We start from the raw sequence: 22,121 nt of genomic DNA, 5'->3' as shown, positions 1-22,121 counted from the left end.
GGTGATGGATGTTCTGGTCTGAAAATGATTTGGTAGTTCATTGTCTACCAATTTATAAGGCCCAATCAATGAAAGAAGAAAGCGATTGAGTGGTGAATGTTGAACTGAGACAGAGCAAACGACATCTTTTCGAGACAGTCGCACACCACAGTCGAAGCTCTAGACACATCGGCTGCGGCTCAGGGGGCATTGAATTTGTGACATCTTCGTCACTATCTGAGTCGTGATAAGTAACGGGACTGCGACAGGGGACCTTTGATCTGCTTCCGTGGGCAGTTGTGCCTGAATCTTGACAGTGTGCAAATGCTCCTCTCTTGCCTGTAGGCAGCTCCACCGTTGATCATCTTCTGCATTGTGGAAAAGCCAGGAATGCATCAAAGAAGAAGTCGGGTATGAAATGGACGTGTGAATGGGTTTGATGGCATTCCGCGAATGTTCGAGCTGATCAAGATCCACCAGAAGAATGATCACTGAAAGAAATGAAGAAGAAAGCTGATTCGTTGATACAAGCTTTTCGTTTAACGTTTCGGCGTTGCGTTCAGTCGTACCAAGCTCGGCGAGTTGTGGTGGTGCACCGACTGGGCAATGACGACAACGGTACACCCAGATGCCTTCTGCACACGATTTGAGTGGCAACGAGCACCAGCGACCGAGATTGCCTAGCCTCGCTTTCTCGATCCGAGCCGTTGTCGAATCAAGCTTACTAGCGGCCCAGCGGGCGTCTCATCATCCCGGTTAAAGAAGGCGCCCGAAGCGTAATAATTGATCATGCGCGTCATTGACGTCGATTCTCAAGTGTCGTGATTTGATTTCCAAGGTTTTGCGCTTGGAATGATTTGATTTCCTACAGCGCACTCTCAGCTGCGCGCCGTCCAGTTCTGCCTCTTCACAGCAAGCATTATGGCGTGGCCTCATCCGTTTCGGCGCCGAACAGATAATACCCGATCGTAAGTACTTGGTACCGTACCTGCGGGTAGCGTCTAATGTGGTGGCAGATGCTGGGGGTACACTTTTGAACTCACTCCAGACCACCTCACCCTCGACCAAGCGATACCGCTGACATATTCGTACGATGCTCTCGGTGAAGAAGCACTCAAGCGTCTCAACGAAATTTCGCCTCCCCAGACCACTGGCTTGCCTCGAAGAAGGACCAGTCGCGCAATCACAGATAAGACTGATGAGGCACCAGAGGAGGTCGACAGATCGCTGGGCGACGATCGCAACCCAGCGAATCCAAAGGAGCAGGAACCACAACATCGAGACTTGTATGCGCTGCTGCGAGACCATGCAAGCGACGATGAGACGCTGGGCAAGCTGTGGCGCGAAGTCAACACTGTACCGGACTGGGTAGACTGGGACCAGATAGCACGCGGCCAGGACGTCTTTTACAGGTATGGGGGCGCTGCTCTTACGGGCCTGTGTTTCCAGTCTCTTCTTGGTGGCATGGGCGCCGCAAGAGTTGTCGAGGTTCTCGCGCGAACAGGCGGCTTTGGCGTCCAAGTGGGACGGAGACGGTTGTTCGAGACCACGCAGCACATCTTGCAGTGCACCAAGAGCCTTGAGAGCATACAGCCCGGCGGAGAAGGGTTCGCGAGCAGCATTCGCGTGCGCTTGCTCCACGCCGCTGTCCGAATGCGCATCATGAAGCTTGCCGAAACTCGACCCGATTACTACAGCATAGAGAAATGGGGCGTTCCCATCAACGATCTTGACAGCATCGCGACTATCGGCACTTTTTCAGCGACCTTGATTTGGCTCAGCTTTCCTCGGCAGGGCATCTTTCTTCGAGAGCAAGAAATCGTCGACTACATTGCGCTATGGCGGTACATTGGGTACCTGGTCGGATGTCCGACGGAGCCTTTTTCGACGCCGTCAAAGGCGAAAGCGGTCATGGAGACGCTCCTCCTTTACGAGGTCGACCCGTCGGAGACGTCCAAGATTCTCGCCAACAACATTATCAGAGCACTGGAAAGCCAGCCGCCGACGTACGCCAGCGCAGACATGCTGATTGCCTCGGCCCGCTGGCTCAACGGCAACGAGCTCTGTGACCGCCTCGGTCTGCCGCAGCCATCGCTGTACCACTGGGCGCTCATGGCTGGCCAGTGTTTCTTCCTCATGGTCATGCACTACATGAACCGCGCAGTGCCGTCGTGGGACAAGAGCAAGGTCGCCGTCGTCCGGCGTCTGATGTGGGATATGATTGTGAATAGCAAGTATGGTCTGGAAGGCCGCGCGACCAGCTTCGAATTCAAACATGTGCCCGAGTATGGCATCTTGACCGAGCTGGGGAAGTCGGAGAGGGCAAAGTTGAGGTATGGCGGAAGCGTTGAGTGGAGGAATTTGAGGTGGTTGCTCTACGCCGGGGGGGCGATTGCGCTTGGGACCTACGTCAGTTTCAAAATAGCATCCAGCGTCTTTGGTGTTCACAGGCAATAGCGCTGCATTTGGCTTTCGCGTTGTATTGTAGAGTTGAGGTGGTGGTCTGTCGAGTGGGTAACATGGATTGAATGGAGCCAATCAGCCGAGACGCCGCAGTGGCACGAATCGTTGGCGACCGTGTCGCAGTCTGCGCGTCGCCCGCGACTTGAAAAAGTCCCGCCTCCCTCACCACTTGCCCAACATCTCCGCAGCTCGTCCACCAGGCGCCTTTCATAGACAATGGCTTGCGCTACATGCAGTCGCCGACTTCTGTCCATCTCGGTCCAATCTGTTCCCGCTTTCTCTACTCGCGCGCGCGTTCCTCAGCGATTCGCCCCTCTGAAGGCACCACAGAGCTGGATCAAGTCGCCTGCGCTGTTCAGCACCCAGTCCACCCTCAGAATAGCCAGAGACGCAGATGTTGAAGCAGAAAAGCATGCATCTACACCGCGCGACACTGAACCCAATCACGAAATCGACGCCTCGTTATCGAACAACCCTGAGCCCAACGCAGAACCTGCCCTGGACGAACTACAGAAAGACCTAGGCTTATCGAACGGACAAGACGATAGCATCGACCGCCAGCTGTTCGAATTGACCGGCAGACGGCCCGGTAGCCCCAAAGACCGCGAAGCACATGTGCGATCGAAGGAAGACGAGGACGCATATCATCAGAAGGAAGACATAATAGCTAAACTAGTGACGGGCAAAATCCAACAGGACGAGGCCAACGCCATGCTGGCGCAACTGGAGCCCCAGGGACAAAAACCGAACACGGCAAAGAGAACACGGGAAAAACCAAAGGAAGCGAAGCCTGTGAAGGGGAAGGGGCCCAAGAGCCGAGAACAGAGCACACAGCAGAGAGGAAAGGGCGGCGACAAATCAGCAAAGAGAGGGGAAGATGTGCCACACTGGAGGATGCAAAAAGAGGCACTGGAGAAGAAGTTTGAAGGAGCATCATGGCGTCCTGCCAAGCGCGTGTCTCCGGACGCGGTGCTGGGCATTCGCGAGCTGCACAAGTCGGATCCCGCGACGTTCAACACTGAGATTCTAGCAGACCGGTTCAAAATCAGCAAGGAGGCAGTTCGTCGGATACTCAAGTCGAAGTTCCAGCCGAGCGACGAGGAAATGACGGACAAGAGGAAACGGTGGCAAAAGCGAGGAGAGAACGTCTGGAAGAAGCTGTCCGACACGGGCGTGAGGCCTCCGAAGAAGTGGAGAGAAATGGGGGTCAGCCAAGGTCCAGCGCCGTGGAAAAAGGGCATCAGTGGACGTCGCCCCAAGGAGGCAGGGTACGCGTGGGATGAAGAACCGTCGGAGCGTTCCAGAGGGAGCAGCTTCGTGGGCAGGATAGAGTGAGAGTAGTGGTGCACAGCAGAGGAAATCAATAGACATGGATGCCCAGTGCGGCAGTCCAAGACGGCGCTTGGCACAAGCCTACATTAGCTGCCAAAGCACCTGCAGCTTGCCTGTGCCGTCGTTTCTGCCTTGACATCGCCTCTTCTTCTTCTCTCCTCTCGTCGTCGCTCACATCCAAGACTTGATCCAGTACCCGTCGCCGACAATGTCTTGCCCGCATGGCCGGTCGTCCCCCGCCCTCTCATGACCTGTAGAGCTCCCGTGCGCGGAGCTCACCCATCTCCGCAATGCCCTCCTCAACCACCCCAATCCGCGTCTCCGTGAGCTTCGACGAGTCCTGCGTTTTCGCCGGCGAACATGTCACTTGCACCATAACCTTCAAAAACGTCTCGGCCACCTCGTCCGACCGCTCGCCCGCACGCCTGTCCGCCGCCGACCCCAGGAACCCTTTGCTCCCCGGAGACCCTCAGCGAACTCGTCCGAAAGCTCAGCCTGCCCCTCGCGCCCCATCCGTCGCACACAGCGCTGCTCAGTCAGTGGCGCCGTCCGTCCTCTCCTCGGTTCCTGCGCATGCGAGTCGCAATCCGCCATCGTTCCACCATGTCTCGGCACAACCGTCTCCAGGGGACTCTGGCACTGCATCACCAGCAGCTGCGGGAAGGGGTCGCGGCCACAGACCTGCTCTGAGCCTCAGTGCTCCGCAGTTTGCTTCTGGCGCAAAACTTCCTTCTCCTTTGACCGCTGCGTTTGATGGGACTTCGACGTCTCCGGCTGGACAACATGGGAGGTCTTTATCCATCATGTCTTTGCATAGCGAGACGAGCGGAGCAACCAATGGCAACGGCGTCGTCGGTCTGTCACAGAGGCCTGGTAAATTACATCGGAGGAGTGCCAGCTTACAAGTGGTCACTGGGAAGGAAGGAGCAGTCACAGCACCTTCGGGTATGTTTGCCATGACAATTCGAGAGCACTACTAACATACATCAAAGGCTCAGGCTCTAGATCTTTACAGCCTTCTCCATTCTCGACTTCACCTTCTCCTCCCTCCTTGAATCGATCCCAAACAGACACATCTCTCCCGACTCGACCGGGCCGGCGAACGTCCAAACAAAGCACACCTTCTGGGACGCCCAGCCAATCTTCTAGCCGTAAAGTCTCACTTGGAAACTTCAAGTTCCCACCGTCGCCACCGTCACCTCGACAATCTCCGCGGACAGGAGAGATGAGTCCGGCACTGGAAATCTCGCCAGCGGAGGATGTCTACAAAAACGCAAGCACAGGAGCACTCAATGTTCAATCTGCCTTTGGGGCACCGTTTTCCACCAGTCCAGACCATACGACCATGTCTCGCGACAAGTTACAGCCCTCTCCGGTGACGCGAATACTTTCAGGGTCGAGCATGAATGGGGGAAGCACACGGAGCAGCGGTGAGTTCTACACCATCAGCAACAACTCCACCGAAACTCTCATGTCCGAGTACGCGTCGAAGCCCTCGGTTCGATTGTTGCCAAAGTCGGCGAGCGACCGCCAAGTCTCCAAGCTCGGTGCACCGAGCCAGCGGCATCCTCCAAGGCCTGCAAAACCAGAAGTTCTCATGATGGGATACGCACAAATGATTGGATCTTTTGTGTTGGATGGCTCGCTTGTAAATCAAGCTCCCTTTGAAGAGGTGAAGCGAAAAGGCATCATGGGAGGCCAAGGCAGCGGTGGCGTTGTTGGAATTGAAAAGAAGAGAGACTCGGGACTGTTTGGCGCGCTGGGTTGGTCAAACATTGGCGAGTCCCTTGGTGGGTTACTCGGCGGAGGTGAGCCTAGCAGCATCAGGGAGATGAGAGCACTTGCCAGCTCCAAAGCCGTCCCCTTGCTCAGTACGCCACAAAGCATTCTTTTTGTGGATCTGAAGCTGGCACCAGGGGAAAGCAAGAGCTTCAAGTACACCTTTATGCTCCCGAGAGGATTGCCGCCGACACACAAGGGAAGAGCGATAAAAGTCAACTACCATTTGAGCATCGGTACGCAAAGACCAGGGACCGCAGCGCAAGCCGTGAGGACCGTCAACGTTCCTTTACGAGTCTTTGGGAGCGTCACCAGTAAGTAGCCCATAATTTCGACCGCCAAGTTACTAACAAGTGTTTGCAGACCGAGGCGAGATTCTCGGACACGATCTAATGTCTCCCTACGTCTTCCTGCGTGACCAAGCAACGGTCTTGACTGTCGGCGACTCGAAGATGGGCAACGATAGAAGGGTATCGAATGGAAGAAAGGCTGTTGGAGAAACAAAAGAGGCCCTCGAAGAGTTTGACGCGTATGTGAACAATCTCCTCGAGACAGCCCAGCAGACAGCAAGAGGTGGCCTGCTCTCCCCGACCGCATACCCCAACCAGCAAGGCCGGCGGAGGTCCACTATCGAAGACCCACCAGCCAGCTCGATGAAGGAAGCAATCGATTTTGCCATTCTCCGTTCAAACCTCAGCTCAGCAAATACCTCCAATAAGTCTCCGAATCGCTTTTCCATTTCCCGGAATGGTCGCAACGTTGCAGTCATCAAATTGGCCCGCCCCGCGTACCGCCTTGGCGAAACAATATCTCTGGTGATCGATTTTGCACGAAACGACGTTCCCGTTTTTGCTGTTGCAGTTGCGCTCGAGTCCAGCGAGAGAGTTGACCCGGCAATTGCGTTGCGCAGCACTGCAAGCATACACCGCGCAACTCGGAAGATACACGCCAGCTTTGCAGAAAATACGTTGTACTCCAGACGGGTGGCTTTTGCACCAACGGTCCCGCCAAACGCAAGTCCGGAATTCGTCACCAGCGGCGTCAGTCTGGCGTGGAAGCTTCGATTCGAGTTTGTCACTCCAAGATCAAGCATAGTGGACAATCAGGATGCTGGAGTGGAGGGTCAAGAAGGAGCCGACGTCAAGACAAAGGACACGGGTGGCGACCTGATGGAAGAGGTGGCCAAAGACGAACGTGGGACCATCCTGGCGGCTGCAGAGAGGATCAACGTCGAGAGTTTCGAAGTTGTTGTGCCGATCAGAGTCTATGGCGCCAACACAGGCTCTGATGGGTTGGGTACTGGCTCTGGGGAAGACAAGGAGTCATATGCCATTTGAAAAGTGAAATGATTGGATGAAGCATGGATTGTATAGACGGTCAAGACAGGCGGCCCGAAAGCAAGAGCATTGGACAGAGCGATCTGGCATCTGATTCCTGGAGTTTTGGGGAAATCAATGTATCATATGCATCATCCAAGGGAGTTTGATCCACGCCCGAATAGGGTTCGCTCATCCCTATCACAGCACGGCACCCCTGGGCGCAAAAAAGGGCTGTTCACGGCGTCTTTGGAAAGGATCAATGTCGTCAAGTTGATGTTTCAACGAAAAAAAGGGACCCTCGAAATTGCCATGGCGGAGCTTGAGACTGACCGTTGAAGATAGGAGCAAGAGCGTGGAAGCCACAGCATCAATTGGCGGAGAATGCCGGGGTGGTGCGATGCGGGATGCAGGGGCAGCGGTACGGCACCGCATCATCGGGTAAGCTTAACACCAACCTTGATATTTTTGGCAGGGGCCAGCCAATGCCCAAGCCTCTCAACACTCGACTCCAACACCTCTCTTTCTACGCCCACACATGCCTCTCCACCATGTCTCCAAGCTGTTTCTTCTCAAGTCTCGGGGTCTTGACAATGCGCTAAACATCCGCCTCCGCTTTCGGAATCGCACCAAATACGAAGCCAACAGCCGCCCGGTGGCGTCCACCCCTGGATCTATATCCGGCGGTCTAGGTCCGTCAAATCGTGGTGGCCGCCGGCAAGTGGGCGTCAATACCAGGCTGCAACTCAAACAGGCTAAGCTTTCTCAATTCTCTCGCTAGAGCCACACAAACGCCCAATCAAGAAGTGTTTGGAGCGCGATGGATCGTGGCGCACTGCGGGTGCTTACAATGATGTGCCTGGCAGACGACCGAAGACACCGCACGAGCCGCTGAGGTGAGATGGTGAAATGAGCTGCCGCCTAGTGATGCCACGAAAAGAAGTGCATCCACGAGGTATAAAGACCACCAGGCCAAGGCCGGCAATATGAGCTTCTCCTTCTGCAGTCGTCTCAGTCCTTACGACCCAGGGTTCCACCACATCACCGGTTTACCAAGCCATTCATTCTTTGGTTTCCATCTTTCTTATACGCCGTTCTCTGCCTCCAACGCAACGCTCGTTATCTCCCTGGACCATACGACTTTCAAGATTTAAAAACATCGTCATCAAACCTACCATGTCTTTCTCCAAGCCCGCCCTCCTGGCCACGGCCATTCTCGCCACCGGCGCCCTCGCAAAGACCGACCTCTCCGGCTGCACCTCGAGCAACACGGTCGCCTACGGCGGAGCCTCCGTCATCTGGTACGTCCCGGGCACCGGCGAGATCTGCGAGGCTCTCGACTGCGGTGGCGGACGCGCTCCCCCCAAGACCACGGTCCCGGGCTGCGCGGCCTACTCTGGCACGGCCAGCTACTCGCCCAGCTACCTCCCTGGCTACGGTCCCGGCGCGACCTCCGCCCCCGTCGCCGCCATCGTTGAAGCTTCATCGACTGGCATTGCTCCCGGCTACGCCGCTCCTCCCGCGGCTTCGAGCTCTGGCGTCGCCGCCATTGTCGTCGCTCCCAGCGCCTCGCAGCTCGCCCCGGTCATCACGCCCGCCCCCATCGTCGTCCCTAGCGCCGGCGCTCCCGCCGTCTCCGCTAGCGGCGTCCCGGTCCCCGTCCCGGCCGTCAAGCCCGGTATGTCCATGTCGATGCCTCATCATCCCGCCTCTCCTTCCTCTTCTCCCATCGCAGCAGACGACGACGAAGACGACTACTGCTCGTCGTCGGACAGCGACTCAGAAGGGGAAGACTCGTCGGACTCGGACACTGACGATGATGACTGCGCAGGCTCCGACGTTGCCGCTATCGTCTCGTCGACGCTCAAGGTCGTCCCCTCGGCCGCCGGCGCCTCCATCTACGCTCCGGCCCCCGTCTCGGCCACCTCGCTCAAGGCTGGTCTCGTCGCTACCCCCACCCCCGCCCGCAGCACCCCGCTGCAGTTCACCGGCGCCGCTGCTGGTATTGTTGGTGTCAAGGGTGCCATGGTTGCGCTTGCTGGCGTTGCCGTTGCTGGCCTTGCCCTTTTGTAAGGTCTGAATCGTTAGTCTCGGGTTGGACGGACGGGATAGGGGTTGAATGTATCATAGGCGGTGGGGGATGTGGTTTGTACAGTCGCCTTCTTCTTGTATCGATATTGTTGTCGTTGTCGTTGTCGTTGTCGTTGTCGTTGTTGGATAGAACAGAGCACAGAGATATAGTTGGAAACACCACCCGCATTTCTAGACGTCGTAGCTTATGTAGAGCTATTCGTAATGTTTACTTGCTCTAAATCACCTACTCATCCACTGCTGTGTGAGAATTCTCCCTGTCCCAATCTGTTTGTGTCGTTGCAATACAGGGCCCATGAGGATGAGAAATGGAAAAGGTGGTTGTCACAAATCAAGTCATCGGTTCGTCTTGCTTTGGTCTCATTAAACAGGATGCACAAAGAGAATATGGCTAATGCACAAAATATGCGCACGACATGCACACATGCAAATCTCCCCCTCTCTCATGCCCAACCTCTCCCCCATTTGGCCACCACGGTTTTCTTGTCCCCCTTCTCCCTGGCTCCAGCTGAGTGACGGCCACTCCACATCTACCATGACCACAAACTCCTTGATCTCTTCACGGCCCAAATGGAGCACTACACAATAAACACAAGCGGGCATGACAGATCAGGGGCAAAAAGTGGCACAGGATGAGGGGGTAATTAGGTGTTACTCAGAGGCGCTTGTATGCGGAGAGTTGTAGGACATGAGAGATCCGGGTGCTCCCGCTGCGACTCTCGTCTTCATCTCGGGGGCTTGTATTCAATTTGTCTTGGTTGTGCGGGAAGGATCAGGAGGTCAAGACTAAACGTAATTCGCCTTTTGATACACAGATCTAGTCAGTCAGTGACAGTTTCCGTCTTCTTCTATGATAGATTCAGCATCACGGCGGTCGTGGAAGATGCTGGAGCAATAGGGCAAACGATGGGAAAGAGGTGTGACATGGAAGAAAGTGGCACAGTTTGCGGAGGAAGTGGATTTGTGGTTTGGAGAAGCAGCGAAGAGTTATTTACAAGAATTATTGGATCAACGCTGTTGTCCCCATCCCATTTTACCGCCATGTACTCCGCCGCATTAGGTACATGGGCAGGTAGGTACTACATTCTAGGGTATTATCATCCGCTCTGGTAACACATGGACTCCGCACAACTCCGTCGTACACCACACACCTTCGTAGACCGTCACACAGAGAAACTCCCTCATCAACACGCCTTGACACTCGAGCCCGCCGAGCCGCCCACCACCGTCTCTTGCAGGTCCTCATCAACATCCTCGTCTCTGCCCGGCCACAGCACGTCGCCCTTCCAGACGGCCCGCACGACGAGGCCCGCCAGAGCCAGCCACACGACAACGACGACGAGCGTAATGGCCGTGGCGACCCACGCAATGGCGGCGCTCTGCAGCTCGCGCGCGACCTCTGCCGTCGCGACGGCGAAGCCGACGTTCGGGAACACCATGGCCCACCAGGCCTGGCGGTAGCGCGGGCGCGCGCAGGGGATCAGCAGCGTGGCGGCGGCGGCGAAGAGGAAGAACCACGCGGCCAGCAGCCACAGGAAGATGGCGGACCAGAGGGCGATGGCGGCGAGGGCGTCGGCGGCGCCCGGGTGCGCGGAGAGGTAGGCGCCTGTGGAGCCGGGGAGGGCGCGCGCGTTGGCGATGAGCGCCGCGGCGGTGAAGGCGGGGGCGGCCACGAGGATGAAGAGCGAGGGTCGCTGGGAGGGCGGTGGGAGGCCGCTTGCGAAGAGCCGGAGGAGGACCAGCGAAGTAAGTGCCATGGCCATGGTGTAGCCCAGCCCGTTGAAAGTTATTCCAGCGACAATGATTGACAGGCGGTGCTGTGCCGGTTGTGTCGGCACGATGAGGGAGGCGATTGTGCCGGTGAGCAGGGTGGGGAGGATGGGGAGCAGCCAGGCGGGCGAAGCCATAGTTAATGGGTTCAGTTTAGAGGCCGGTGCCGGAAATGCCGTGATGAGGAGGAAGAGGACCAGTGAGACCAAGAGGACCAGCGCCGCAAAGAGCCAGAACAGAACGCGTGTGGTTGTAAGGAGCCAGGGCCCGGTACTGGACAGTCCGTAGAGCGGCATACCTGCTATGATAACGGCGAGAGACAGGAGAAAGGTTGGTATGAAGAACAGTTCCGATGGCGACGTCAGAGACGCCCATAATGCCTTGCGGTTGAGAGCGAAGCGCGTCGTGAGGAGAGAGCAAAAAGTGACAAAGAGAACCAGGTTGAAAATGTAGACCACTTTTCCAATGGTAATCAAGCCCGTGAACTGATGCGGTTGCTCGTGCAGCAGCACAGCCAACCCTCCAGTGCTAATGGTAATGGTAAACCAGGCCCAGGTAAAGTGCGATATCCGGTCTCTGATTCCAATCGGTCCTGCGGGTACTTTTTGGACAGCAAGAGGCCCATCCGAGCTCGTTCCCGGGGTCGTCGAGTTCAGCCTCTCATTCGCAAGCTTGGCCAGCGGCGAGTTGAGCAATCGCATCGATGCGCGCTCACTGTTGAAGTGATTGGCCTGCGGGGGCTCCGGCCAGATTTGGCCATAGAGCAACTGAGGCGTCGTCGGTCCCGACGTTCTGCTGTCTCTATGCGAACGGCGATCTTCGATTTCCACGTGCGTCGACGGCCCAATGGAGGAGCGAATGGTTTCTGCGATGCCATGGCGGCGACTGTGGCGAGGTGACGATGCTTCGCTTGCAGTGTCGTACCACGAGAGGGCCGACTTGGGCGGTTGAGTAGAAACTGACTGAGGCATGGACACACAAAGGAATGGGTTTAGCAAAGGAGTGAGGTGCGGAAAGAAAAGGTGACGCGTGACGGAGGCGGCATGGGAAAGTCAGTCGGAGTCGCGAGTCAAGGGCTCGAGATATTGTCGATGGGCTAAGGCCAAAGTTTAACGTCGGTCGGACCAACAAGCTCCAGGTCCAGATGGGCTCCCGCTCCCGCCCGCTCACTCATGGAGGAGTCAGCATGGTTTCAAGTTTCTCACATGTCCATGGCCCGTGGATCCTAGGTCTGGCGCCGCGCGCAACGTGCCCGCCCGTCTTGTCTCCTCCGACTGCCATGAACCCCGGACGCCACGCTCCTCTCTAACTGATACTGTACCTGACGCTTCATCCAAACACCAAAAACCATCCTCCAGATATAGCAGCACTCCTCCAAAACTCCGCAATTTCACACTGTCATCCCTGCTCCGGTTCAACCTTCTGAAATCCATCCCAAGAAAAAACACCGGAACCTTCTCTGCCTTTCAATTCGCCCGTACCCTGGTCCTGTACAATCACCCATCTCAGGGTCCGGAAATTTACACTGTCATTAATCTGCTGTCTCAATCTTGGCGAAAAGCCCTGGCACGATTCAACTTGAGCGCATTGCCCTTGCTATCGCTTCTCTCCAGTATCTGTTGCTTTCGCAGAGCCTCTTCGACGAGCTGCTTCGATTCATCCATCACGTCTGCGCCAACCCGCCAGCTGCGAAGCAAAACACCATTTTCGCTGAGGATCTGTTCCGCCTTGGCCCAGCGTTTGCGCCACAACTCCTCCCGCTTGTTGCCACTTCCACCTCCTCCACCGTTGAGCGGTGTTGCCGAGCCTGGGGCTGAGGTGGGAAAGGATGAGGTAGACTGCGGCGGCTTCAAGTTGAGTGAGCTACTTGACGCATTTGCCGTCGACGGTCTCTGGGTGGGGCTGTCATTTGGGTTGTAGAATCTAACACTGTTGGAAGTGGGCATTGTTGGTGCGCGACTGATTCCCTCTTTTCCGACGTCCGCTGGAGATGGTGAGGTTGTTCGCCGCGGTGGCGGCGGTGGTGGTGCCTTTTTGACGCCATCGGGGTTGCCAGGCAACGTCGAGCTAGTGCTAACGGATCTAGCTTCGTTTGGCTTTAGCGCTGAACCTTCCCAAATTGCGCTCGCTTGCGGAAGGCTGTTGTAAGCTTGTGTTACTTTGTTTGTTGCCATGGCCATGTAGCTCGTATTGCCAGAACCATCGCCTGTGCCAGTGCGTCTGGGTGGAGGGGCCGGTGGTGTTTTTTGAATCTTCTCATCAGGCGATTCCGGGACTTGAGGGGACTGAGCGAGCGGACTGCGAGCCTTGGGAAGATTGGTCGTCTTCACTGACGTCGATGGTCTTCTGATTGGAGGTGGCGATTTGCCTGTGGAGGAAGCCGTCGACGGACGACGGTCATTATTCGACGCCGAGTCCTGAGAGGTGCTCCTGAGTTTCAACGGCTTTGGAGGAGCTGGTGGGGCAAGTCGGTGTCCAAGTGTAGGCGTGGTCCTTCCACGAACGGCGTTGCGCCGATGCAGTGGTGCTTCTGCAATCGTTTCGAGATCCGTCGGGGTTCTGCTCAGCGGTGTCGTTCTCCCAGAGGAAGATATGGTGTCCTCATCGTCGGAAAACTCGATCAAATTGCCAATGGGCGATTCCATCCGGTGCGCCTCGACAGCCGGTGGGTCTGTAGGTCTGCGCGGGAGTGGGGGTCTTGTGTCTGCAAGATCGCCGACGCTGCTTCCAGGGCTGTGTCCAGGACTCCAAATAGCTGGCTTAGACTCCTCCAGATCCCGGAGCGAATTTGCTATAGCAGCCCGTAGTTCCGGATCGTCCTCCGATGCTGCAGACGAGCGCGTCGATCGCCTGCTCATCCTAGGCCTTCTCTTTGGTGTCCTGGTACCACTGCCACCCACCGGGCTCACTGAAGGGTCGAAGAAACCCTTGTGTGGCTTGGTAGTTACATCACGAATGAAGACACCAAGCACTCTTCCCGGATTCTCGAGGACAAAGTCGGTATAAACCTCCAAGTCCGCTTCGCCACTATCTCCAACAAGAATGAAGGAGCGCTGTGGAAAATCCCTGGCCAGTCTCTCCAGCGTGGCCTTTTTCCTCTCTGCAACGGGCTCAAAGATTCCCTGGAGCATTCCGCTGTATTGTTTGAGGTGGAAGGATCCCGGAGGCAGTCCAGACATTTTGAAAAACTGGGAGATGACTGGGTATATCTGCCACGGGGAATTTGACACGTAGTGGAACTTGACGCCTTTTTCATACAAGCCTCCGTACCATTCGCGCACACCTTCAATCGTGAGATCTCCAAGCTCTCTGATGAAAGCGTTGCGAAAAATCTCACGAGCACCCGCAGAGATGGCCGAGTGTTTGATTGTGTCGTCAATGTCACTGATGAGACTGATGCCCTTGGGTTCGGTGACATGAACTTCAGCCGTGGCAGACAGGTTCTCGGATACCATGATACGAATGTGGGTAGGAATAAAGTCGAGTGCAGCCCGAGTGGTAAAATGGCCGGCGGCGTCCGTGTAGATCGTGCGTTGGCGAGAGATCTTATCGTTGTAGAAAAAGATTGATATGGGGGTATTTGCCAGCGGCATTGCAAGGAAAGGCTTGAGCCTCGACATCAAATGCGAATTAGCAATTGCCAACTCGGCGGCATTCATCTTTTGAGGTTCCTTCCACGAGTCCCGTTTTTGAAGAGCCGTAATCATGGGCTCCTCGTCCATCGTGTCGTTTGTGCGACGTCGGATCGGCGATTGTTCGCGAGACCTAGTGCTGTACAGACTGTCGACGTCGAATGGTTTCGACGGGTCTTCACTGTAGTTTCCCCTTCCCGCAATTGACGCCTCTTTCTCTCCCTTCTTTTGAATGTTGAGGGCCTCATTTTCCACAAACTCTTCTTCTCGCTTGTCGTTCCGGTCCTGGAGACTGATCCGCTCAGAAGCATGTGGGCTGGGCGATCTGCTATTCGGTTTGCTAGACTTGCCGGGGGCTGCTGGAAGACCGACAAGCTGTCTAGCCACTCCGACGAAAAGACGATGTTTTCTTGTCATTTGACCTTTGTGAGGATAGTATATCCAGCCTCTGACGTCGACGTCCACAATCGCATTATCATCTTCGTGCCGTTCGAATTCCTGTTTCCAATATTCGGCGTCGTTGCCACTTATTTCGGCCGGTGGCGGTGCTCGCTGGTCATGTTAGAAATTGCCACGCTGAACACGACGCTGCACTCACCTTGCGCTTGACATGAGTTCTGGCGTAGCTCGGGAAGAGCACCATTTCCTCCTCCCCGCTCCTCACAATTGTTGCGTCGGGAAAAGCGCCAGGAGTGTCGTCGGACTCGACCCAATCGCCCCTGTCCCCCCCGCTCCTCCACCCGTTGGTATAGGTCTGCTGGTAAGCCTGGCGCAGCTCATTCGCAGCCTTGAGGTAGCCGGCCAGCTTCCTTCTGCGGGCACCGGGCTCGCGCGAGCCGTCGGGGCGCAGACCACCCTCGCCTCCGTTGTCGTCGTCATAGGGGTTGGCGGTGTAGAACCGCCCGGCGCCGAGTGTGCTCATGCTGTTGTCGTTGTTGGCTGGCTGAGTCGGTCGTGGACGCGCATGTTTCTTCGGCGGACCACTAGCGACGACCCGGGCGTATGTGTTCCGGAGAAGCGCGAGGATGCGACTGCTTCTTGGGTCGAGCTTGGTCGTCCGGATGCTGTTTCGTTTCGCAGCGAGCTGCCGGCGGCGGACTATATAGCGCCAGATGCTGGCCTGGGCCGAGTGTCGCAGCGACGGGAGGGTCTCGTGGCGGATTGAGAAGAGGCGTTGGCGAGCGCGCTGGCGTAGTTGAGGAAAAAGGGTACGGAGGAGCGAGGAGGTGTTGCGGGCGTGGGGTTTCCGGTGAGGGCCTGGAGGCGCCACTTTGACGGGAATGTTTTTTTTTTTTCTTGTTTCGACGGGAGACGGTGCAAATAAGCAGACTAGGGTGCGGCGTCTAAAGCGCCCGCTTCCATGGCGGGCGATGGTCAAGTAGGTCGTGGAGTTGCAGGCGAGACGTGAGACGGGTAAAACGTCATGGCGCAACCCCGACAACCCCTGTCCGCTATCCCCAAAAGAATCCAGATCTCAACCACCACAAACCGCTATATCAGGAAACATTCATGGCCGGCCAGTCTCCCCTCAGACAAGGTCCATCCATTTCGACCTGGACGCCTATCCGCTCGCACTGTCCAGAGTCGGTGTACTGCCCCTTGATGGCGATCCCTTGGCCGAGCCGATCAGCCAAGTCGTTCGCGCTCTCTCGGTGCTCAAGACGAGATACGACGCGGCTGAGCCAGCAGTCGGTCTTCTCTTTCTCGGCCGCGTAAGACATGTCTGTGGACCCGAGTCGAGAACCTACGTGGGGTAGGAGTTGGTTCCCCCCAGTCGCAAGCGAGACCCTCGAGGATCCGTCTTGCCGAAACTTTTTTCAATTGAGTCAAATGTTTGTCTTTGCTTTTGCCAAACGCCTATTTCTTTTCTGGTCTGGCTGTGCGACTCGAGGCGAAGATTATCTCCCGAGGTCGAGGACCAAGCCCTCTAGACCAGAGTGCGCGGTTCACCTCTCCACAACCCACAAGCCCCACAGGCATGATGCATGTTGCGAGATCGACATCTTCACGCTGTCCAGACTGCACCCAGCCTCTCCCTTTTGATTCTGAATCGTGAATAAATCTTTGATTAGGTCATGAGACGATTGGTCGTTGCACAGGCTTGAAGAAAGTCCGCCCCAAGCCGCAGCCCTAAGCCCTTTCAACCCTCTCTACTGGACCCTTTCCTTCCAACTCAAACTCCTTGTCCAACCCCTTCTCCCCGTCCTCGTCCGTCTGTTGAATGTTGACGTTCGAGTCACGGTGAGAGTCTGCATTTTCTGCGTTGAAGAAGTTTACGTAGAATGGAAAGACCAATGCTGCGACGTAAAAGGCCGCCGGGACCGCCATCGCCGTGTGGAAGCTCCCTGTGCGTGTGGCCACAGCGCCACAGATGGGCGGGATGGCTGCGCCACCAGATATGGCTGCGACAAGACAGCTGCCGCCGCGCTTGGTGTGCCTGCCGAGACCGCGGAGGCCGAGGGTGAAGTTGGTAGCGAAGCAGATCTAGAGCGCGTGTAAGCACAAGACATGTTGGAGGGCGTCAAGGGGCAGCTCGTGAGCACTCACACTTTCGAAAGCGAGGACCAGAATCAGCATGGCGACGCTAGTGGCCCCGGTGGTCTTGACGGACGCAATTCCAAAGACGAAACAGAGAGTCAGGAAGGCTGTCAGCATGTAGCGCGGCTTGAAGAAGCGGATGGTCATAAGGCCACTCCCGATGAAGCGCATCGCAGTATACACTCCCTGACCAACAGCAAGGAGGTTAGAGCTTGTCGCAGAAGAATATCCAGCCTCCTGGCAGAAGCTCATAAAGTAGTTGGCCACAGCCACCTGCGCTCCGACGTAGCAGAACTGTCCCCAGACTCCGAAGAACAAGTTGTACTGTTTCCAGAACGGCTTTTGTTCGTGATCCGCGATTTCCTGCTCCTGCGCCTCCATATCCGCGTCCGTCACCTCGGGCATAGGAGCGAAGAAGAACAGAATGATGAGGAGAGCGACAAAACCAGCGACGCCGAGGTAAACCCACTGGACGTTATCGAGAGACGACTGCTAGGAATTAGGATGACTTGTGTGCCAGATAGGGCACGGCGGCTTACCTCGTCGTTTGCGTCCGCGAAAAATACGCGTGAAGCAAGCAGAGGCGCGGCAAACGATCCAATGCCTTGAACACCTTGCGCCAGGTTGAGACGAATTTCAGAGTATCTTGGAGGGCCGCAAATGGCCAGGAAGTTGTCGGCGCCAGTCTCGAGCGTAGATAGGCCGGCTCCGACGATGAACATGGAGCCACAGAAGCCGCCAAACGATCTCTTTACGCCAGACGGCCAGAAGAGAAGACATCCGACGGCCAGAACAGCAAGACCTGAGATGTATGAGCTTCAGGACTTGGGTCCCACTCCAGGAAGACTCACCAGTCATGAAAGTAACGCGGAATCCATAACGACGCAAAATCCAGCCCGATATAGTCAACGGGCATACGAAATAAGCGCCAAAGTAGCTAGCAGAGAGCTTTAAACATATGTTAGTTTTTTGTGGGAAGAGATGATGGTTCGGGTCGGTGAGGGGGGGGCCAGGGGAGATTGTCCTTACCCCAGAAGCCTCGCTCGCCGTGATGTTGAGGCCAGTCTGGAAATGCGAATTCAGGACATCCAGGAGACCGTAAGCAAATCCCCAGAGGAAGAAGAGAATGGTAACTGTGTGGGACAAGATCGAGTGGTGTCAGTGATTGCTCGACATCTCTCCCTTTATGATTCTTTCCCTCCTCCTTTCCCAGGAGCGAGACAAGACATACCGAGTAAGTTTGGTAGCAGACTCTGCTTCAGAGTCAAATGGCCGCTGCTTGTGACGGCATGGTCGTCGGTCTTCAAAGCGCGTCGTTTGAAGATGGCCATTATGCTCGTTCGCTGGCTTGCTCGAACTCAGTAAACAGAGATCGCAGACACTTGAACAAGAAAGACGAGCAGGAAGAGCTGAAGAGAGGAAGGAAGGAGGTCGGGCGTCAAAGACTTCGATAGCAGGTTGTGCGTACCAGCAAACACTTATTTCTGCTTATACGTATTCGCAACGACGCACGTCGCCTCCCTAGTCTGCTGGTGGCCCCTCGCTGCGATTCCCCCCGAGGAACCGCGTCGTCCAGAGCACAGGCGAGGCGCCGAGCACGAGGGCAATCCTTCCCAGAAGCGTTTTAGCACAGCGGATGCCCGCCGCGATAGCAGGAGGGCTGGCTGGTGGTCTCCAGAAAAAGACTGCGTGTCAACTGCTCGCTGCTGAGATGTCGTCACGGGCTCGCTGCCGGATTTCCTTTCCGAGTTACTCTGGGGTAAGACGCCCGAGTCTGGGGAAGCTCGCTCGCCGGTCGTGGCTTGCAGGGTGTTGCGTGCGTGCGTCGTCCTCGGGGTAATGGCTCGCGAAGGCTCCCCGAATGCTTACCCCGGATGTCGCTGGGCTTTGTGGGGAGTGTCTTTTCTTTCTCGTTTCGCGGGGTAGATGTAGTCGCCCGTGCGTTCCTGGAATTGCACCCTCGGAAAGTCCGAGCTCCGGTCTTGATTTGTTGAGACTGGGTGGATCTGATCACAAGGTGCAGCAGTCGGCGGTTTGTTGTACGATTCAGGCAGTTAGTCCCAGACACCATCATGTAGATTCTTCACTTTGCAGGTTTGCGCCGACACATGTCAAATCGTTTGTCATTTTGTGCTTTGATTTCGGACAGACCAGGAGCTGGTTGCCTAATTGTTAACTAGTTTATGCTGTTGTATCGTGGCTTTTGCATGTTGCTCACCAATACGACGACATCGTTTGCCACCCTACAACTTCCTCCTCTTGCCACCGCCTTCGCCGTCTCCATCTTCAAGAACACCAGAAGTGGGACCGTCCGTCAAGGCGCTTGGTCTCTCAGCCGCCCGCCAGTTCGCAACGCTAGCCTCGACGTCTGTGGCCATTTCAACCGCATCCTTTACGACGCGGTCGTCTCCAACATTGAACATGACTGCGTTTGCGAACAATCGCATCAGCTCCTTTTCAAGTTGGGCGCTGTTGACGATGCCTTTAGGTGGAACCAGATCCTCTGAAATGGGCAGAGTGATCTGTGTACTCGAGGACGGGAATTGTGTAGGAGTCGAGGGTCCCTGACCCGGGGAATTGCCAAGTGGCGTATCTGCAGTTGACGCGGTAGCTGCCGCAACGGCCCGCGACCCGTTTTGAATGGCTGCCCGGATAGACTTGAGGTCTTGTGGACGGCGAATAATGTCATAGTAACCTTCGGCATCCTTGGCCTTGACAGGGGTCGAGAAGAGGCTGGCGTGCTTGTGAGAGGAAATGTCGTTCAACACCGGTGCGCTCATGCGAGAGAAGTTCCTGTGAGCAACTACGTAGAATTTCCTGGAAGCAGTCACGTAGTTTGGCGGCGCCGGCGAGGCCATGTTCACTTCGTCCGCAACTCCGGGCCTAGGGGTTTCAGATTCCTCTCGTGTATCACGCTTTCGTTTGTTGTTGGCCGTACCTGTAGGCTGTTCAGCCACAGACTGTAGCGTGCCGGCCCGTCGCCGCGTGCGCCGCCCACCAGAGGTAGGGGTCGCTTCTGTGGTCGACTGAGCATCGGTTTCGATGGTCTCGGCGGGCGTGCTCGGTTCAGGCTTTACGTTTGCCGAAGCCTCCTCTGCATGGGACGCAATTGATTGGCTGCGGGTTCTTCCACGGGCAGATCCAGTGAGGGTAGACGACGCAACGCTGACGCCCCTAGCACCGCGCTTCCCGCCCTTTCGAGTTCGTCCAGGCAATGGAGTCTCTACATCAGGAGCTGGCATCTCTTTTGATATCACTGGGCGCTTCGACCTGGTGGCGGAAGCAGGCGTCGTCGCAGGGGGCAGTTCCGGCGAAGACGGTGGGCTGATGGGGCTAACGGGGGCAATATTTTCTTTCGGAGAGCCGTTGGCAAGTGGCGGAAGCGTCTTTTTCCATGAACCTACAGCCGTATTGAGGCGAAGAGGCGGGGGCCGATGAGAGGGAAACGGAGGCCTAGCCGAGGGGGATGGAAGAGGCAACGTGGGCTGTGCGGGCTGCGGATGATGAATCGTAGGTGGAGGTCTCGCAGGTGCAGGCGCCGCCACTGGAGCTCTCGGCGACTTTGCAGTTCGTGGTGTGTGTTGGCTAGCCGCCTGTTGCTCACGCTGCTGTTCTTGCATCTGCCTTTGATGCGCCCGGACTGGATCCTGCGCTGCCACTTGAAAGGGGGGAAGCATGATTCCGCCCGGTTGCCTAGGTCCAGGATGGTGATAGTAGGCATGATGCTGCAAATGAGGATGTGGAGGAAAAGGCGACTGTGCTGGATATTGGGGATAGAAAGGTCCCTGTGGCGGAGCATGCTGCCCAGATTGTGGTGGAGTAGGTTGATGAGTGGCAGGAGAACGAGGACCATGCGGTGTTCCATGAGGTCCAGGGCCAGGTCCGGGGGGAAGAGGACGCGGATATTGGTGAGGTGAACCAGACGGTGGTCGAAAGGGGCCACTACTTTCTACAATTGAGGGCACTGGGACCGGAGGAGCTGAAAATTGCATGTTTGCGGGTGGTGGAAGAATTGGAGCTCCAGGAGGCCTTGTAGTATTAGGCACAGTCGTTTGAGGTGTCGAACTAGGAGAGGGCGCAGACGCAGGTGTGGTTTGGGGAACAGGCGGTCCGGGTGGTCCGGGTGGTCCGTAGGGAGACGCGTGGTAGCTCGGTGAAGGCGCAGGTGGCGGTAGTCTCGCACTGGGCGGCAAAGATCCGGATGGTGTCCTGTGATGTGGAGGTTGTGTGATGGGGGGATATGACGTCTGCAACGGCGAGGGGGCCGACTTCTTTCGGGGGGATGCGCTGCCATTTTGCGGGCCGCTGGATGGTGGGTTGATGAGAGCTTCAATCTTGGCAGAGGATCGCCTTTGGTGTTCTTGAGCTGGTTGGCTCGACTGAGAGAGGGCAGGTGATTGAGGTTGGCTTCCCGGGGGGCTTGATTGCGAAAGTTGTGGAGTAGGCTTGACAGGCGCCGGCGCATCCTGCATGACAACATCTGCGCTAGCAGCAGGCGAATTGGAGACGGGCGGAGTGGTTTGCGGGACCTCCTTTGTGCGATTGATTTCTCGATCTCGAATAACTTGTCCATCTCGTTCTCCACGAACAATCTCTTCCAGCTCCCTGCTCAGCTTGTCATACATGCGCTCATCCTCGCGAATCTCGTCCACAATTTGGCTCCTATATCTTGTATAGAGTTTGTTGATCAGTTGCGGGAGCAGGTGAGCATGCTTAACAGCTTCCTCGACAGTGGGCATGGTCGGGCTCGGAGCCTTGCGCTTTCTCGTGGCTGGGCTGTCGCCATTTTGGATCGGGGCGTCGGCGTCATGGACGTTGTTTTGCTCGTGCTTGACCTCTTCTTTCAAAAGCGCCAGATAGAAATCCCTCAGGGCATCTGGAGCGAAGCGAGCCTTGTCATATCCGGGGAGGTCGTCCTTCACAAGATTGTTGGATTGCAGCTGCTCAGAGATTCTGCCAAAGACGTGGGATTCGACGCCGAGGCAAGCGAGGGACTGGAATATCAAAAGCGACTCAAGCGGCGTGTACTTGAAGGCCAGGCTGCTCATTCCCCCGTTGTGCAGCAAGCGGGGCAAAAAGTAGTTCGTGATGGGAGCCAGGGTGTCGGACTTCTGAGCATGATCTGGTAAGTCGGACGGCAGGGCGCACAAGAGGGAAGAAAGGGCGGCTGACAGGGACGAGAGGGAGCGAGGCGGGCGGGAGGAGAGAGAAGGGACGAGCA

The 22,121-nt window shown here is 56.4% G+C and overlaps 8 protein-coding genes across 8 annotated transcripts; 4 read left to right on the top strand and 4 right to left on the bottom strand.

Annotated features, from left to right (window-relative positions):
• The first annotated feature begins 804 nt into the window (after positions 1–804).
• Positions 805–2,442, top strand: J3D65DRAFT_608763 (uncharacterized protein). Its single transcript, XM_066798617.1, has 2 exons — positions 805–947; positions 996–2,442. Exons 1-2 carry the CDS (start codon positions 901–903, stop codon positions 2,434–2,436), a joined length of 1,488 nt encoding a protein of 495 aa, XP_066659424.1. The 5' UTR covers positions 805–900; the 3' UTR covers positions 2,437–2,442.
• Positions 2,443–2,512: 70 nt separating this feature from the next.
• On the top strand, positions 2,513–3,921 carry J3D65DRAFT_8392 (uncharacterized protein). Its single transcript, XM_066804223.1, has one exon. The coding sequence runs from the start codon at positions 2,659–2,661 to the stop codon at positions 3,775–3,777; it is 1,119 nt and encodes a 372-aa protein (XP_066659423.1). The 5' UTR covers positions 2,513–2,658; the 3' UTR covers positions 3,778–3,921.
• J3D65DRAFT_8393 (Rgp1-domain-containing protein) lies at positions 3,922–7,149 on the top strand. Its single transcript, XM_066804224.1, has 3 exons — positions 3,922–4,719; positions 4,767–5,867; positions 5,917–7,149. The coding sequence occupies exons 1-3, from the start codon at positions 4,065–4,067 to the stop codon at positions 6,888–6,890; spliced, it is 2,730 nt and encodes a 909-aa protein (XP_066659422.1). The 5' UTR covers positions 3,922–4,064; the 3' UTR covers positions 6,891–7,149.
• Positions 7,150–7,848: 699 nt separating this feature from the next.
• Positions 7,849–9,203, top strand: J3D65DRAFT_8395 (uncharacterized protein). The gene is made up of 2 exons (XM_066804225.1): positions 7,849–8,373; positions 8,701–9,203. The coding sequence occupies exons 1-2, from the start codon at positions 8,046–8,048 to the stop codon at positions 8,940–8,942; spliced, it is 570 nt and encodes a 189-aa protein (XP_066659421.1). The 5' UTR covers positions 7,849–8,045; the 3' UTR covers positions 8,943–9,203.
• Positions 9,204–9,979: 776 nt separating this feature from the next.
• On the bottom strand, positions 9,980–11,805 carry J3D65DRAFT_608754 (voltage-dependent anion channel-domain-containing protein). Its single transcript, XM_066798616.1, has one exon. It carries the CDS (start codon positions 11,699–11,701, stop codon positions 10,145–10,147), a length of 1,557 nt encoding a protein of 518 aa, XP_066659420.1. The 5' UTR covers positions 11,702–11,805; the 3' UTR covers positions 9,980–10,144.
• A 182-nt stretch (positions 11,806–11,987) lies between these two features.
• On the bottom strand, positions 11,988–15,746 carry J3D65DRAFT_8383 (uncharacterized protein; the record flags this gene model as incomplete). The annotated part of the gene is made up of 2 exons (XM_066804222.1): positions 11,988–14,914; positions 14,961–15,746. Coding segments are annotated over 2 exons (3,426 nt in total), but the record flags the coding sequence as incomplete, so codon positions are not given.
• Positions 15,747–16,492: 746 nt separating this feature from the next.
• Positions 16,493–18,231, bottom strand: J3D65DRAFT_546553 (glucose/galactose transporter; the record flags this gene model as incomplete). Its single annotated transcript, XM_066796822.1, has 6 exons — positions 16,493–16,846; positions 16,910–17,392; positions 17,440–17,702; positions 17,752–17,848; positions 17,930–18,033; positions 18,132–18,231. 6 exons carry the CDS (start codon positions 18,229–18,231, stop codon positions 16,493–16,495), a joined length of 1,401 nt encoding a protein of 466 aa, XP_066659418.1.
• A 680-nt stretch (positions 18,232–18,911) lies between these two features.
• On the bottom strand, positions 18,912–22,109 carry J3D65DRAFT_8284 (Bromodomain-containing protein). Its single transcript, XM_066804219.1, has 3 exons — positions 22,073–22,109; positions 19,119–22,011; positions 18,912–19,057 (listed from the first exon to the last, which is right to left on the bottom strand). The coding sequence occupies exon 2, from the start codon at positions 21,946–21,948 to the stop codon at positions 19,144–19,146; it is 2,805 nt and encodes a 934-aa protein (XP_066659417.1). The 5' UTR covers positions 21,949–22,011; positions 22,073–22,109; the 3' UTR covers positions 18,912–19,057; positions 19,119–19,143.
• Between the last annotated feature and the right edge of the window lie 12 nt (positions 22,110–22,121).

The sequence above is a fragment of the Phyllosticta citribraziliensis genome, assembly GCF_038025025.1.
Source record: "Phyllosticta citribraziliensis strain CPC 17464 chromosome Unknown J3D65scaffold_1, whole genome shotgun sequence".
Taxonomy (NCBI): Eukaryota; Fungi; Ascomycota; class Dothideomycetes; order Botryosphaeriales; family Phyllostictaceae; genus Phyllosticta; species Phyllosticta citribraziliensis.
This window is presented reverse-complemented; position numbering and strand designations above follow the sequence as displayed.